General features: G+C 39.7%; 2 protein-coding genes and 1 long non-coding RNA gene across 3 annotated transcripts; 1 reads left to right on the top strand and 2 right to left on the bottom strand.

The window, feature by feature from the left end:
- Window positions 1–58: 58 nt before the first annotated feature.
- LOC106407534 (callose synthase 5) lies at window positions 59–11,076 on the bottom strand. Its single transcript, XM_048767917.1, has 40 exons — window positions 10,975–11,076; window positions 10,834–10,866; window positions 10,297–10,495; window positions 10,111–10,211; window positions 9,770–9,891; window positions 9,564–9,660; window positions 9,345–9,455; window positions 9,128–9,256; window positions 8,936–9,028; window positions 8,661–8,752; window positions 8,433–8,559; window positions 8,184–8,321; window positions 8,027–8,103; window positions 7,858–7,936; window positions 7,646–7,771; window positions 7,457–7,571; window positions 7,007–7,341; window positions 6,640–6,692; window positions 6,377–6,519; window positions 6,233–6,282; window positions 6,066–6,152; window positions 5,816–5,938; window positions 5,633–5,727; window positions 5,473–5,557; window positions 5,233–5,393; window positions 4,831–4,954; window positions 4,404–4,498; window positions 4,176–4,293; window positions 3,946–4,097; window positions 3,573–3,682; window positions 3,362–3,487; window positions 3,216–3,284; window positions 2,918–3,107; window positions 2,689–2,800; window positions 2,473–2,592; window positions 2,269–2,384; window positions 2,096–2,179; window positions 1,896–2,008; window positions 1,575–1,804; window positions 59–1,481 (listed from the first exon to the last, which is right to left on the bottom strand). Exons 3-40 carry the CDS (start codon window positions 10,487–10,489, stop codon window positions 201–203), a joined length of 5,772 nt encoding a protein of 1,923 aa, XP_048623874.1. The 5' UTR covers window positions 10,490–10,495; window positions 10,834–10,866; window positions 10,975–11,076; the 3' UTR covers window positions 59–200.
- A 142-nt stretch (window positions 11,077–11,218) lies between these two features.
- LOC106408902 (cation/H(+) antiporter 15) lies at window positions 11,219–15,041 on the bottom strand. Its single transcript, XM_013849588.3, has 2 exons — window positions 14,499–15,041; window positions 11,219–14,408 (listed from the first exon to the last, which is right to left on the bottom strand). The coding sequence occupies exons 1-2, from the start codon at window positions 14,706–14,708 to the stop codon at window positions 12,174–12,176; spliced, it is 2,445 nt and encodes an 814-aa protein (XP_013705042.1). The 5' UTR covers window positions 14,709–15,041; the 3' UTR covers window positions 11,219–12,173.
- A 55-nt stretch (window positions 15,042–15,096) lies between these two features.
- Window positions 15,097–16,206, top strand: LOC125592609. The gene is made up of 2 exons (XR_007328474.1): window positions 15,097–16,051; window positions 16,139–16,206. It is a non-coding gene; the product is annotated as an uncharacterized LOC125592609 (long non-coding RNA).
- The last annotated feature ends 1,232 nt before the right edge of the window (window positions 16,207–17,438 follow it).

Raw genomic sequence — 17,438 nt, 5'->3', positions numbered from 1 at the left:
AGAATCTTGTACTTGTAGTAGTACGTAATATAATTTGTTTTACATCAACTCTGAAGAATTACTAATAAAAGAAGGTCCACAACAAACAAATTAAGAATCGAGGAAAACAGTAGTAACAGATTTAAGAGGAAGAAGCAATAGAGTCATAAGAAAACCAGAGAATAGTTTTAAAAGAAGAAAACAAGTAGAGGTGAAGTCTCTCACTTCTGTTTTTTACCACCAGCAAGGATACGTTGAATCTGAAGGCCACGGCTAAATGCCTGGTTGAAAAGAAGTCTAGTCTGAAATTCAGAGACGAAGGGGAACCACGCGAGAATCGTGACTGGCATGAAGATGACAACCCCCATTATGTACTCATACCCTCGAGCCAATGCCTTAACCGAACCCCACATTCCTACAGCCTTCATCAGTGTTCTTCCCACCTGCGAGATCTGAAGCAGAGCCCATCCCGTTGGTAGAAACGCTAAGAAGCTCTGCAATATATCTCCAACCGTCAGTTTCAGGAAGTGGAATAGCATTCCAACTATCACCACCGATCCTATGAAGAGAAACAGCTTGAGCAATCTGAACATCAGCTGGAAATCCGCGCTAAACTTCTTTCTCCCCATCGACACTATCTTGAGTACGATCATCACTGCAACGATCACCAGCCATGAGAGTCCGTAGACTATGACGCTTTGCTGTTTTCCGAGTCTACTCTCTTTGGTTAAGTTCAAGTGGTAGACAATTCCGTATTGGTAGATGAAGTAGCGGAGGGAGAGGAAGATCTCCCAGAACTTTCCGAAAAAGCCAGAGTGAAGCAAATGCTCTTGCTCTTCTTCCCACCAGGATTCCCAGCTTTTGACTGCTGGCACTCCAATGCCTCCTCTGCTGCTTATCCATTTGTTCCAATCATCCCAGTCATCTACTATCTTCTGCCACTCGAATCCCGAGGGGTTGAAAAGGAACGGAGAGAACAGCCAGGAAGCAACCAGGAACCAAGTTGATCCCAGAACAAGCACGTACGCTACTGAGTCCTCTGTTGCTTTACCATACAGCCTGTAGCATATCAGAAGAACCATCAACTCCATTCCTTTCACGAAGTGGCTTCTCGAGTACATCCTGTAATTCTCCGCAAACTTCTCGTGCCTCACCACAAAACCACGGCCTGTTGCTCTGTACTTGGCTCCTCCGTGTAGTATGGTTCGTCCGTAGTAATGGACCTTGGTACCAAGCGAGAAGGTAAAGAAGACAGGCGCTAACTGAAGCTGCATTATGATTAGGTCGCACAATGCAGTTCTGAATCCTCTCTCTAGCCCAATCTCCATTATCATTGGAAGTGTCATAAGCATACCCAGTTGCACAACGGACTGTGAGGCCATCGCTGCCTTGAGTGAACTATCTCCTTTAGCCGCTGCATACTTTACTATTGCCTCTTCCACTCCACTCAGTGACAGATAAAGTCTTCCATACAAGAATGCATAAACTGTGAGGACAACAATCTGAAATACAGAGAATGAGAACTCAGTTTATGTTAAGCAAATTAATGAGCCAGAGCTAAAATTCAGTTTTGACTTTAGAAGATGAGAAGTTACCATCGAGCTGATGTAAAAGCCTACGGTTGTGAAGTAGCAGGACATCATACGGAAGAAATCGAAGCGATGCCCAAGTCTGTAGAGATCTCTACTCAATGTTTGCTCCCCGTTACCACAAGCAACCTTTGCTTCAAAGAGGGATATCTGGTTCAGTCCAACATCTCTTCCTTTCCCTACTTGGATGTACTCATGATGAGTGATATTACCACGCCGCAGAGTTGAGTTGAAACCTAGATACACATATGAACAAGTTTTTAGTAAATAATGAAAGAATATAATATAACTGTATTTTCCTTACACAAGTAAGGTTCAGAAACCAACCAGCAAAGATGTCCTCGCTAAGATTTATGCCGCGTGATGCTTTGCTGATGCCACCACGAGTGATGTGGAAGATTCTATCAAAGACATCAGGGTGACCATAGTGAAACCGGACCCTGAAATCAGAAATCAGACATAAGCTTCATATTTTGTATTTATGCTATATTTTGTGTTAGAATGAAACAACGGAGACCAAGACATACTTCAGAGGACTTGCGAGGACTCGCTGACCAATGGTCACAAAGCTTGTCTCTTGGTTCGACATGAACCAGGCTAGAGAAGAAACACTGAAAGTAAACACATATACATGTCAGCTAGAAAATTGAAAGAAGTTTTATACTAGTCTTTATAACATAAAAACATAATAACCAAATACCTGCCAGTAAAAATATGTTCTCTGAAACCAAGAATAGTGGGTGCACGAACACCATGGTCTTCATTGAACTCTTCTAGCAGGTTCCTCATTTTCAGTGCTTCTTCCAGGTAATGGTCCTATTAATTAGATGCTATGGTAGGTAAGTTACATTTTTTCCAACAAAGAACAGTGCATCATGCTTCCGTTAGGCTAAAACAGTTTCACCTGATTCATGTCAATAGCCTGGAGAGCTTCTCCTCTTGTAAAGATGAGTGCATGATTCTGATTTTCGGGTTTTCCTTCTCCTATTTTTGCTGGACCAGGCAATTTTACCCGATATATTTCCTTAGAAAAGTTACAGTTACAGAGTTAGAAATCTGTGAGCTTTTTTATTAATAGGACACAATAATCTGTTAAGATTTCCAATCATAAAAAAATTACCTGATCAAGATTCTCAACAGCCTTGATAAGCACCGAATAGAACACTTTGTGCACTTTTCCCCCTTCACGTTCCTCAACCTCATCAATGTATGCCACACGGAGAGAGGGATTGCTACAGCATAGGATATGATAAATGAGACTCATCAGGGAACCCACCAACGGATGAGAAAGAAGACGAATTTAAAATTTCTGGAATCTATTCAGAAGAAAGGATGGAGGAGAGACTTACTTAACCATTAGATTAAGGATGTCAGTAGCTCTCCGGTCTCCACTTCGCTTCTGATTTCCATAGTTCTGGCAAGTAGCAACGTAAGTAAATTTGAGATCTGCTACTGCCTCTAACTGAGCGTACAATGATCTCTGACTTTTCTTGTCCTCCTCAGTTGGCTCTGAAATGGCTTTGTACCCTTCTAATATTTCTGTAAACCCACAAGACATGTTTTAACAGTCTACTTATTTAAAAATGTATTGATCTCTACTGTTTCAGTATTTTGGATTTCAGCACAAGTTAAGTAACCATGTCTCACCTTTTTCAGTAGCCATGTCAAGAAAAGCCTGAAGCTTCAATGCCCGCCTATAATACATCATGCCTCTAACTGCAAGATACAAACGGCAGTCAGCAATAGATAAAAACCATATAGCAATATAAGTAGGCATGTATGATATAAAGTACCTGTTCTAAACAGAGTCTGCCCCCTTAGAGAAACCCAATGGCGAAGCTGCAATATATTTTCGTCACTCTCCAAAACCGCAGTTTCATCTTTACAACCAAGACGCTCCAAGAAGTTGGTCCACTCATCTGAAATGGTGGACCATATATATCAACTATGAAAGCAATGAGAAGGAATTAGGTCCAACAAGAAGAGCTCATCGATAAGACATACCTGGGAAGATCTTCTGCAAATAGTATACAACTGATATACCATCTTCATTCTCCATTTCCAGGTCGTTCTTAGAGTAGACAGTCTCTTCACTATAGTACGGAGTTAGAACACTGTAAATGCAAAAAGAAAACTCTTATGTTACTAATAAGGTAGACCTCCTCTCTGTTGTAGGAATTCATAATAGTTCCATAGTATCAACTACACTGATTGTATGTTTCACAGTCACTCCAGCCCACCAAAAACAAAACAAAACGTGAAAATATGGATTTCTACAATTTACAGAAATTCAAAATTTTGAGAAAATAGATAGCAGCAATTGGTATCATCCGAGAAGCATCGATTCTATTAAAAAGGTGATAACTGGATCACATACCTAAAGGAAAGCATATTTCTGACACGAGGAGCTCGAGGCATATCCATAAACAGTGAATTTGAGAAGAAGGCAATCCTTCTTCGCGCTTCAAGGTTTATGGGAACATCCATTGCAGATTCTTTTACAGTCAAGAGTAAATGAAGGCGTCTTATCTACAACAATAAAAGAATCATTATGTTGAAAAGTGTTCACGGAGATTAGCCTTATATTATGTGTTTTTGAGCTTTCACCTGTTCATCCCATTGAGCTGTTTCCACTGGAGGAAATAATATAGCAGGTTTTGCGTCAGTACCAGCAAAAAGTTGCCTTCCGGATTCCTTGTTAGTATGCCCAAGTTCAACCAATTCACTGCAGAAAGGTGCCACTCAAGTTACTCTTGTTTGTGTGGATAATATATATTCACATAGACACTAAACAAACTTTCCAGTACTATAACTATAGAGATACAGTCCACTAACCGGTTTTCATTTTGCATCATATCTCGGGTAGTGACTTCCAACATATCTTGCAGCAACAGCACCACTGTGTCTCTTTTGGATGGATCCGCATCTTTCTGCACCATCATCAGTTACATATAGTTATTTAGTTTCTCAGATAACATTAACATTTCACAAGTATTATCACTTCCATCAAGACTTATCCTTAATCTTCGTTTTTTTTTTTACTTTTCCATATCAGTACATCAGTTAGCAATGTATTGAGAAATAAGGAATCTTGAAAAAGGTTCACAACATGATTTCCTACTGAAACTGGCAGCCAGCTTGGCTTATAATCATAAGCAGGCCTATAATAGGGAGCTTGCACTGACTCTAGCATAGAAAGTATCCACTCCCACGAACAATCTAAAATCAATATCATTGATAAAAAAAAATGTGATTCACTTACCAAGATTCCGACAAGCTCGACAAATTTACTGCAAAGAGCAGGCAAAGGAGCCATTCTGAAATTCGAAAGGAAGGAATTCTTTGATATGTTGCTCTCCACCTCTTTGATGATGATACCAATGATCCTGTGGCATTATATTTATATCTTATCTTAGAATCTATCAAATGAATTTGCAAATCAAAGAGGGGACTGAAATCCCAGGTTGAACCGCATATATATGCTAAAGGTGAAACTACTCAATGATCAAAACAGAGGAATGCGGAGGCACATATATATGCAGTCTTAGAGAACATTTACGAATAGAACTAATTAGAGAACGTGATTATCCTCAAAAGTTTTAATGAATACTCTAACTGCTTCATGAATGATAATCAAGAACTTGTTTGATGAATAAAGATATACCTTTTCTCATTCTCCCCAATTACCAAAGTATGCAAGACATGTTTGAAAGATTCGTAGCATTCAATAACAGCACACTTCATGTATTCGTCTGCACATATGCGCTTCCAGAGGTCAGAGTCTTTTGTTCGAAACTGAGCTGCCATATCCAATGCTATGGGTATCTGTTCCAAGAAGATAACTTTAACAATAGTCAAAAAAAAAGAACAGAGGTATCTGGAATAACAGACGAAGACCACAAACCTTGCTTGCAAGCAAAAATGGTGGCCATTGAATTAGTTTCAAACTAGGATCTGAAGTATAAGGAACAAGCAACAGATCCATCTCCCTGAACAAACAGTTGGTTCAAGGACATGGAAAATATGGGGATTCATAAAAGGCGGTTTAGTATCTAAGTTATTACCTGTCACTGATGAGATCTTCCTCTCGGAAGCTGCTAATTATTTCATTCCAGAGTTGGGAAAATTTTGCCGCTTCAGTTCTTCTTGCTGCTGTGACCTGCATATAGATAGAATTTGGTACCTTTATAGAATACTAGTACCATTCTTCAAGAAATCAGTTTATAGAAGAATCAATCTTGTTGAACCTCTGCAAATCTTTTCGATAGGGAAAACCCTCTTCTCCTTGTTTTATCAGAAGGAACAAGATACGTGTTAAATGCACCAGGCAATGATTGGAACCTGGACCTTAGCATTCCAAGCGTTCGTATCTGGACGTAGAATTGAAATGATTTTGTTAGGAAAAGATATTATCACGCAAGACGACCTTGATTTCATCTTAGTAACACAATAAGGGTTAAATAAGTGAGTAGAATGGATCCAGCCAGAAAATATTACCTCTCCCAATCTATCAAAGGCCCCAATGACACCACCACATATAGTGGAGAAGATAGCATACCAAATTTGAGTGTCCATAAAATAAACCTGAAGCAAAATTAAGGAACGTGAGATATCCATGGAATTGCTAAAGAATTCATTTCGATAAGTGGTTAAGAAAAATATACCAAAATCACAGGTAACCACAGGGACACCACTGCTCCATAGTTGTGCTCAGCTGCATGGATAATGGGAACAATTAGCTTACCAAAAGTATTAACAGCAAACAGAAAAACAGATTCACAAGCAAAAAGCTTAAGTCGTAATATTACCATCGGGGAAAAACTCATGCCATTTGTACTTCACATGGCGAATGCTCATAATTGCATTTGTTGGCTTCACCAAAAGTTTCACCTGTAGAAAGTAGCTAAATGCGAATTTGCAGCAGAAAAGCAACAGCCAGAAAATCGTATACCTGGAAATTCCAATAAATATATTAGCTCAAAACAATCTTTGGTCAAATGTTCACATAAATCAGTATATGCGTGAAATTTGTTTGTTTTACAACAGATCTTGTTTGTTTCCATATACTTACTTTATGAGTGAAATTTGACTTTCATGCATCCCCCTTCCAACGTAAATTCTTGGCTGAAGAGAAAAACAAAACATGGAATGATTCAATAAATTGGAAATCAGACCCCGCATAAGATATTTCCCCGAGCATCACACATATTCAGAAACTTAATATCTTTGATATAGCAAGAATAAAAGTCAAACTTTGCTCTTGACTTGCGTATACAAATAACTAACCGGCAATAGGGGAAAATGGATCCTGAGTTGCACAAATAATCTAAACTAACAGAGTTCAGAGCTCTTCTAGCATGCCTAAGGGATTTGCTGACAACAGAATCATAATTTTCATCCAGGATGAAAAGAAAGGAGTTATAAATCCAGCCTCATACCTGTGACCACCACAAAAGCAATCGAATTATATGCCAGTCTGAATTCTCAATCCACCGTCGAAGCATAGGGAAAATGAACATGATAGCCGCCAGCACATTTGGGAGCAAGTAAAGAGCGGCAGCCAAGATATAGAGCGGGGGAACCCCTTTAACTCGTGGAAGGAAGGATAGCCATTGCTTCAGCATCCCAGGAGCAAAAGAAACGGACTGGGCATAGCAAAGCGGCAATACCACACACCAAGCGAGACTTACAACGATCTTGAGAATATTTCTCAAAATTTCAGTAAATTTCCACCTGTGGAAACCCGGGAAGTTTAAGATAACGTCCAAGAGACCTAGCATAGAAGCAAGAAACAATGTAATCGTTACTTCCTGGCAAAGTAACCAAATGACGAAAACAGAAGAACTCCAGGCAGGGAAAGTTTTGTCGCAGCATTGAGGGTGGCGTACTCTGAAGGAAGCGTAGAAAAGCTGCTGTAATGAAGATACTGGAGAGAGAGTATAAAACATCCTTGTTTAAGATTTCCCTCAGCTCCACTCGTTTAAATGCAAGAATGATCATGGCCTGTAATCAAAATAGAAATGTCACTTTTGACTGTCTCATGTTATTAGGAATATAGCTCGTGCAAGATTGCTTACTTGGAGTGCTAACAAATAGAATGTCCAGAGTCGGTCAAAACTGTGATATATGTGCCAAAATGTTCGAGTCTCGGTGAAATTTGATTTGCCTGTGTTTCCCGCTTTTCTTAAAGACCCTTTCTTCCCCTGTAAATGAATTTAAAAGTGGGAAAAAAAAACTGATCAGCTCAATGGAGACAGAGAAACAGCTAAACAAAGCTACAAGGTACTACTTGTGCCATATCACGCGTTGATTTGAAAAAGTCTCCATCATCACGCATTGGCCAGCCCAGAGAGAAACAATCCGGAGACCTATATAACAGTGATGCGCAAATGACACAAGAAAATTAAGATATCCCAACCAAGTAAATATTCTATTTACAGACTTGAGTTTTAATATACCAGAAATATTCATTGAGATCATCATAGTTGGACCAATCTGAGTGAGCAGCCTTGCCATTGGCACTCTTACTTGCTTCCTAAATCACAAAAAGTCAACTATGGTGTATACAAGGTCAAGATTATCAAGATGTCATCGACATATCATTCTAACATGTACCTTTTCAACTACTCGGTAGATTGGTGTAATGACCTTCCGTAGAAATGCCTCATCATCTCCACCGTAAGAAGGCTTAATGTTTTCTCCAGTAACGATGCTGACATTTCCAGCCAAGAGACCATGGAGTTCATAAGCCATCTGAGCATAAACAGGAGATAAATATTGATGAATTATTGTGTTTGACCAGACATATCAGCCAGAACAGATTAGCAAAAAGGTAAATTAAGAAAATCTGAATGTATTACTGACATTGTGGAAAATATAGCATAAGCATTCTGGCATGAAGCGAATATTTGCAGCTTCACCCCAAATGAGTAGATACAAACCCATATACAGTATCTTCCGCTGTTGTATATCTTCAGCACCTTGAGGAAGCCTTCGCATAAAAATAGATGAGTGAATTTTGATTAAGAGTATAAACATCATTCAAAAAAGTGTCACATCCAAGCCATTTGTGAAAAAAATAGTGCCTGGTACCTTAAACTATGTTTACGTCCTAAAAACTTGCACCAGTTCTTGTAGTTCTTAAAGAGCTTTGTCTTGACGGCATCAACGGCTCTATCGTCCAGCTGCATTTATACATTGAATTAATAAAAGTTTCATTGCTAAAAAGTGTTTGACATATGAGTATGTATCTTTTATTGATGGATTTTTTAGACAATGCTGTGGCTTTTTACTCATCACTAGTGTCAGCGGGTCTCAGAGCACATGCCCAACTGCTCTATAGGTGAGGGAGGAAACTATCGAGGTACCTTATTCAGAGGCTCTGGCCTGGGAGTCAACCTTATATGATTATCAGCAAGTAAACAAACCAGATGCTCCCTCTGGTTTCTGACATTGTCTCTCTGTTAAGATCAATGAAATAATAAGAAATATATCTATCTCACAGGTTCAACATGAATTCATTAGATCATCTTGTTACTCTTCTTAGATCAGCAACTTGCCTGGAATCCAAACATAGCTCTTAACCAGTCAAGAAGATCCAGATTTCCGGATTTCTTTTTGTGCTGCTCAAATCCAGATGGCCAGTTCAATCCACGAGTGTTCCCCAAGGCAGCTACAGCGGCTTTGACCTAGTCATCAAGCAGCATTAGAGGTGTAAAAACAGACACTACACTCATTAGATTAAAGCATTGGGAGACTCATTCAAAAAATATACACCTCCTCAAGCTGCATAGCAGACTGCGAGGCTCCAGCAGAATCCAATGGAAGAATGTTGTACGGTGCATAAATTTCGTTCTTTTCTTGAACATCTCTAGCAGCTGCAATAATCTTTTAAGCGACACATATGGAAATAACTCAAACTCCATCCTCAGTAAACTAAATAACTGTTTTATAGCTGTCTTGTTTGCTTTGAAAACGTATATTTTGGACACAAACCTCAGGAGCTACTGCTTCAACTTTTTCGCTCTTGTTTACTGCCATGAGCACTTCAAAGAGCACTCCGGCAGTCTGGTATGCTTTACCAAGCTGAGCTCTGCGAGAGTTGGTTCACAAAATCCGTCAGAATAAGAGCACTACTAAACATCTTCAAAGGTCCGAATTTGATTACATGTAGTTTGGAAAACACGCAACGACCATGTTACCTGTCTGCTTGATCCCCTTGGTCAAGGGCCCTGACATAGTGCTCATAATATTGTTGATAGTAGCTCTCAACTTCCCGTCCATCGGTTTTCTTCACCCTAGAAGCAAGACTCGAAGCATTGTCCTGTATCGTAGAATTCGTTATTAGCTCCACTCATGCTATAAGAAAAGTACAAGACAAAATCTGCTCTGTGATCCCCATTCATGAGTAAAATCTTTGTCAGCAAAAGGGAAAATTTTCCAGCAGTGGTATGTATCGGGAGTGTGAATTCATTTGAAAGCCTCCTTTGAGAAGACTAAGATATGAATCAGCAAGACAGATGGAAAAGTAAGAGAAGATCACCCTTTCTAATCGTTGGAAGAGAAGTGTCTTGAACTGCCTAACACCACGGCCGCTGGAGCTTGGATCCAATCTATGAGCTTTCTCGAAAGCGTAAAATCGACCTTTATACGGACACAGAGAAATTGAAGTTAGCAAACACAAAAATCAAAAAAGACATTTATTAATTCTAAAAGCAAAAAGGCATACAGAGGTAGGCAACGCGAGGTCGCTCATGTTCAATCTCAGCAGCAACACGAAGAATGGGGGCAATGGTGCCAAGGGAGGCTGGAACAACCTCATGGTCAAACACTTCGATGGACATAGTAGTGGCGGCACTACGAGATGGCCGCCTCATCAGCCCCTGAGGGCCAGAGTCATGAGATGTACTGCTCTGAGCCATCTCTCCCTGTAAAGTAAGAGACAATGAATCACAATTGAGTAAAATATCAGATTACGATGGTTCGTTCGTGTAGAATATGATTATACGGAAACACATTCACAATCAAAACGGAGCTCACACGAGGAAAACTGAAATCCAAACGGAAACGGATCGATTCCTAAAAAAAAAAAGTTCGATCTCTGATAACTAAAAGGATCTAACGATCAAATATAGAGCTACGAAATCGAAAAACACAGGCGAGAGAAATCGAACGTCGTCGGTTGAAGATTCGCTTTGATATCAAAGGAAGCTGAATCGACAAGCTAATTTCTGAAACGAAACAATCAACGGAGAAGAGAACTCACGTCGTTGGATGCAGAGCTATTAGATCTCCTTCCCTGTAGAGAGATTGGAGAAACGAAAAACAAAATACAGAATGAGGTTAACGAAGGAAGGACGACGATGATATTATACAAATTTATCGCCGGAGAGGAAATCGATTTTACCTGAAGCAGAGACGAGGAAACACGAATTCTCGCGAAGAAGCATGAATCAGAGAAATCAACACGAGAGAGAGAGAGAGAGAGAGAGAGAGAGAGAGAGAGAGAGAGAGAATCAAAAAGAAAATATCGGGGGAAGGGAGGAAAGTGTTGCTTTACGGTTTTAAGAGGGAGGGAGGGAAACGAGAGGATGTTTTTTCAGTTAGAGAAAAGCCACGTGGCTACAGAAGAGAGGGTGTTTAAAACTTAAAATAGCCATGGTTGTGAGAGAGGGATCAAAATCAGATCAAAGCTCTCTCTCTTTCTCTTTCTTTCTACTGTTTTTTTTGTTGAAAATTAGGGAGCGATTCTTCTGCGTCTCACCACTGGACATCCGTTTCTTTCTCCCTTTATTAACGCTTCCTGGTAATAACCAAATGAAGTACTATTCAGTGCTCCACAAACATTCTTTAATCGAGTAACTTACAAATTATTTATTATTAGTAATAGTTTTATGTTAAGCATATCCAACTATATAAATATTAAATTATATTTTTTATGTATAATAAATCTGTTGGTGTAATAAGATACAAAATTATCTGCAAATGTTGTCGCGCTTATGATAATTATAACCATTGCCTTGCATCGCAAGCTCCATCACCGACCATACATACACTCTCGCTTGCTCGTCCAGGTAGCAGGTTCATGGTCTCCATCTTGCTCATGTACTGGTCTTCCGTATTGATCAAGTTCTGGTCGAACCTCCTTAAGCTTCTTTCCTGGTTCAAGTTGCTCCAAAGCCTCAGTGACAAAAAAAAAGAAGAAGTTGTTCCAAAGCCCTCTCAAGAGTAGATCGTCTCTCTTGGTCCAATAGCTCATGGATCAAACCAATAAAATTTTGAAAATACCCATTAAGTGATCTAGCTAGTTCATGCATTAGTTTCCAGCGCTTATTAGTACTCAACAATTGGAACGAAGGTAATACCCTTGCTGTTATAACTAATAATTATTCTCCTACAATACAAGCCAATTTAAAAAACTTCCATTTTAAGATATCAGAAATGATACAGTTTAGAGGTCTGGATATACAAATTACATGTAAAAATTTAAAATAAATAAAACTAATACCCCATATCAAGGGTTTCAGCCAATATATATTTGCTAAAATACATTGTAAGACAAAAATAAATGAAAATGAACAAGAGCACACAAATTCTCAAAGTCAGCTACCGTGGATTCTGTAAACCATATGTGTCCCTTGGATGTTCATGTGAGTGTACCGGACTATCAGGCAAATCCATGTCATCTTCTAGTGCCGATGACCCACCATACTGCTGAACCACAAGGACCGAGACAGTGGCTGCAAAATCTGAAGAGGCGAGCAAATCTCCAATGGCACCGAGCTCAGGGCACTCACTCCAATCAGTTAAACCGGCGGTGAGAGGAGACAACATTCCTTCTCCTCTTCCAACTATAAACAGATCATGAGAACTATCCATTGATCTCACCGCAGCAACCGTCTCCTCTCCATTGCTAACCACTTTATCGACGTAAAGAATCGTCTCGTGTTCCGCATTCGCTGCTCTGAAGGTATTGATGTACTCATCATCAAGCTGTCGTTGCTTCTTCATGTCCACATTCATATTCCGAGTGGAAGAAGCAGGTTCCGCTACATCTTCATCAGGGATAAAACGCAGCACAGATAAACTAATGCCAGGATGTTCAGCCATCCTCCAAGCATAAGCCAAGGCTTCTCTATCGTCAGGACCACCGAAAAATAGAACGGCAACTTGGAGAGAGATGGTGTTCGAAGTCAATCTCGTGGCGCCGTTGAGTCCTCTGTCCACGAGAATCCCAACGGAGCAAGGCGAGTTTCCGAGTAGGTTTTGGTTAACCAAACGGTAAGCCGGGTTGGTCGCTTCCATCCCTCCATCCACCGTTTGTTGTTTGTGAAACGGTATGATTATAAAGGAAACACGTTTGTCCTCTGCCAAGCTGCAAACGTCCTCGTGCATCGTCGAGTAAGGCGAAATGGCTGTCAAGGGCTGAACAGCGACAAAGGCAGCATGCTGTTCATAATTCTCGAAGGCGTTAATGATGTGATCTGATTGAGCTTGCGTTCTGTTAAGCGCCGGCCGTCCTGATTTTCGAGTGCTGTGGACGATCAGCATCGCGGACGCTCTACCCGTGAGCTCAACAAGATGGAGAACGTATATGCAAATGGGAGATCTCTTTGTAGGATGTGAAGCTTCGAGAAGGTTTATTATAGTTGGAACGTTACGCGGCGTATGGACGCATACCAGCACTCGAAGCTCACTGTCCGGCTTTGTCTGTTGAATCGTCCGTCTCTTGTACGAAACCGAACGCCTCACCGGTTTGTAAAGAACGGTTACAATAGGAGTTATGACTCCAGTCATAACCAAGGCTATAAGCACCATCGTGGCAAAAGTCTCGTCGTCCAAAACCTTTTGGTCTTTGCCAACATTAAGGACGATCATTTCAACAAGACCTTTGGTGTTTAATAGCAAGCCAATAGTTATCCCTTCGCGAACCGGCATCCCGTGGAAAAACGCAACGATGACAGTGCCAATGACTTTTCCAGCACACGCTAGAACGATAACAAGCATCAGAGTTAACCACGTGGCGGGACCTTCGATGGAAGCTATATTAGTCTTGAGACCACTTATTGCAAAGAAGAGAGGCAGGAGAAGTCCAGAGACAAAATCTTCGAGTTTCTCTATGAGGGTGAGACCAAGAGGTCCATTGGGGATCACAAGACCGAATACAAAAGCACCAAAGACAGAATGTGTTCCAATTGAATCGGTAATGAAACCAGAGATCATGACTCCCGTCAAGATGAGACAAATGTAGAACTCACTAAAGTTCTCGCCTTCAGGGGTTTTGCGTATGATCCAAGAAATGCCTGGTCTAACAACAAACACGCAAACGGCGATGAAAGCTGCACTAGAAATCATGACCCAAAGAGAGGCAAATGAACTTTTCTCGCTCTCTGCCAACGCGATGGCTAGGGCCAGGAGAATCCAAGCAAACATGTCGTTGACCAAGGCTGCGGACATGGAGATCCGACCAATCTCGGTGTTGATGAGCTTGAGTTCAGCGAGAATCCTTGCGAGGACGGGGAAGGCGGTGACGGAGAGAGCTACACCGAGGAAGAGTATGTAGGTGCCTTGCCCCAAATGGTCATCAGATCTGTGCATGGAGAAAGAGAAAGCAGCGCCAATGAGGAATGGTAAGACCATACCACCGATAGCGATGGTTAGTGCTCGCCTCCCAGTCTTGCGTACCACCATAATGTCCATCTCAACGCCCACCAGGAACAAAAAGTAGAGTAAACCAACGTTAGCCATTGTTTCAAGTACCATCACACTTCTCTGAGGGAACACGGTGTTGGCGAATTTATCGTAGCGCCCAAGCACCGATGGCCCCAGCACTATTCCCCCCTGTACAATTAAGATCTTTAATATACTACAAAAAAATTAAATCATCTACAAAGTTTGATATTCTAACAAATATGTGGGTTAATTACTCACAAGGATCTCGGAGATGACACGAGGTTGGCGAAATGGTTTGAGTACAAAGACAAAGAAACGAGTGACGAGAACGACCAATGTAAGCTGGAGAACAAAGAGAGGCAGGGAGAAATCGAGAGGGTTGTCGCCTTGCCAAACTCCATTGGTGGTAATCATGCTTGGCGCGTAACATATTATGGAGGTGTCCGTCGTACTATTTTCCTCAGCCATTTTTTTTTCTGCAACTCCTATCAAACCATGAATTGTTTTGAGTGTTTATTCTGTTAAATTATCAGGAAAACATACATACATCCATAGGCATATGTTGGAAAGCAATAAATTGATTCAGTTGGTGGTATTCCGTATCATCCTCTTTCCTCAACGAGTCAAACAACATCATTTCATCTCTATTTTTGGTCTTCTTTCTTTAATTAGATTCACAATTTTTTCAGGTGTTTAGCTAACTGTTTTTAATTTCTCAAATTAAATAATAATTTTATTTGTTTCAATATGTGTGTTCTTTCTTTTCAGATAACCAAAATCGAAAATCTATGCCAAAATTGGAAAAATAAAATGAAAAACGTTATGGTAAACCTGTAAATAAATTAAGAAACATTTACCTTCCAAGACACATTATGAGTTATCAATTACACATAAAGACACATTGGGTCAAGAGAGCACTTTCTTATGCTCATTTGTCTGAATTGCCCTTCAACTAGAGAGAAGGTGTCGGTAACATTTGTCAAAATTCTTTTCAATATTCTCTATAATTAATTCCATTCAACTTTCACCTTTTGGTTTCATATTTCTTAATTCCCTAAACTCAATCTTGCCTCAATCTATCGTCATCTTCATCTCTCATCTTTCGTATCCTTCTAAAGCTTCTTCTTCTTCACAAAATTTGTAGATTTTTTTATAATTCTAAATCACTAATTTCTGTTTGTCGCTTTATCTTTCACTACTTACTGTTTTAAATCTGGAAATCATGGAAACCTCAGATTGAGGCTAAGGAAAATCTATTATGAAATCTCAGATTGGGAAATTCCAGATCTTTACCGAATATATCCAAGGTTTGCTTTTAACTGAACTATGAGAATTTCATATACATATTTTTTTCCCTCTTTCATACTTGTTTCTAATTGATATACAAGAAGATAAGAAATAGATAAAAATTTGATTTTCTTCTTAAGCATACATAGAAGCCTATGTCTCTCCTGCAACATTTGATTCACATGTCGCCCATGCTTTTCATGTCCAACAATTTCCTTGTCCACAAATGGGCTATCCATAAAGCTGTCGTCCATGAATTTCATGTCCACCAAGCTCGTATCCATCCATATCCTCCCCATCGTTCTCTTACCCACCAATCTCATATCTGCATCTCTCTTGTATATCAATTTTTGGATATGACTTAACTATGTGTGTGAGGTAACTATTATCTAAACGGTGGTATATTTTGAGTTAAGTGTGACTTCTCCCTGTTTGTAAGCAAATAAGGGTTTGGAAGATAGTCTCTTGTTGTTGCATCTGTTGCTAATGTTGTTCAGACATGAACTATGGAGTTCACTTCCAAGGTATTACTTTTATTACTCTGTTCTTTCATGTGCTTGATTGGCCTATGTTGTATCCATTAACTATTGAAACCAATGTTACATTTGAAGTTAAGTTGGTAGCTTCCATGTTTGGTATCTAATTGGCACTATACAAAAGTCTGGGACAGTTCACAATATTCAATATGCTGCTCAACTCCACAGATCTGTCTCCCACAATCTTCCTGTCCACGCCTTTGTCGAAGGCATCCACGTACACACATCCCCTGTCCACAACTCGTCTATCTCCAACTTCGCAGTCCACACCTCTCTTATCCACACACACACCTAGACTAGGAAAAACTTCATCAATATATGTTTTGTTGTATCAAGAACTACTTCATCAGTGTTAAATTGTTTTGAGCATGTTGTCCTAAATGATTATTTGTTGTTTTTCTCTTTTAAAGGAACTAATCAGTGTGTCTTTCTTTTCAATGTTATTGTTTTAAATGGTTAGTTGTTTTAGTAGATCATGGTCATTATCTATATGAACCAACATACACTTCCACATACACACCATCCATAACTAGCACCATCCATAACTCATTCTTTCAAATTGCACATACACTTCCACATACGCACCATCCATAACTAACACCGTCCATCACTCATTCTTTCGAATTGCACCGTCACAATACATTCTTTCAAATTGCAGTGTCCACAATATATTGTCCACGATAGTGTGTCCACTTAAATTTATTATATATGAAAGAAAAGTTTGATCATCTTTTTATGAAAATGATGAACTTATAATCCACTAAAACCATCCACAAGACTTCGTCCATGAAATCTAGTCTACGAAACTCTTGTAAGATTAAAAACCTCGTCCACGAAAATTTGTCCATGAAGCCTCGTCCACACGTTCACATATCTTCCATCCACGACTGCACCATCCAACATAAAACCCATTAGCTGTATCCAATATACCTTTACATTTATTACAACTGAACTGTAATATAGTTACAAAGAAAGAAACAAGACTTCTAAAAAGCTAACACTATCTTTACAATAACCAAGGGTAGTTCTGGACAATAAAGGACAGCTGGCGGGATAAAGTGGAAGGAATGTGTGCCAAATTCACATTGTGTCTTCCACCGAGAAACAAACACACAATGTGTCTTCTTGTGTAACTGTCTCATAAATTAAGTGTTTTTGTGTGTGTATGTGTGATTTATGCAACTAGAATGAGTTTCAATTTTATTAATGAGATGATCATTAAAATTGAACTGTTCTCCAAAATTGTATAGCACCAAATAAAGCTGAACCTTGATATAAGAATGAGGTCACCTGACATAATTAGAATAAGAAACCGGGTTTTGAGTCGTGGAGAGACAAATTATGGAGATTAGTGAAAAATATGTGTATAAAAGAT

This window comes from Brassica napus, chromosome C9 (assembly GCF_020379485.1).
Source record: "Brassica napus cultivar Da-Ae chromosome C9, Da-Ae, whole genome shotgun sequence".
NCBI lineage: Eukaryota > Viridiplantae > Streptophyta > Magnoliopsida > Brassicales > Brassicaceae > Brassica > Brassica napus.
The sequence above is the reverse complement of the archived record's forward strand: the minus strand, read 5'-3'. Positions and strand labels throughout refer to the sequence as shown.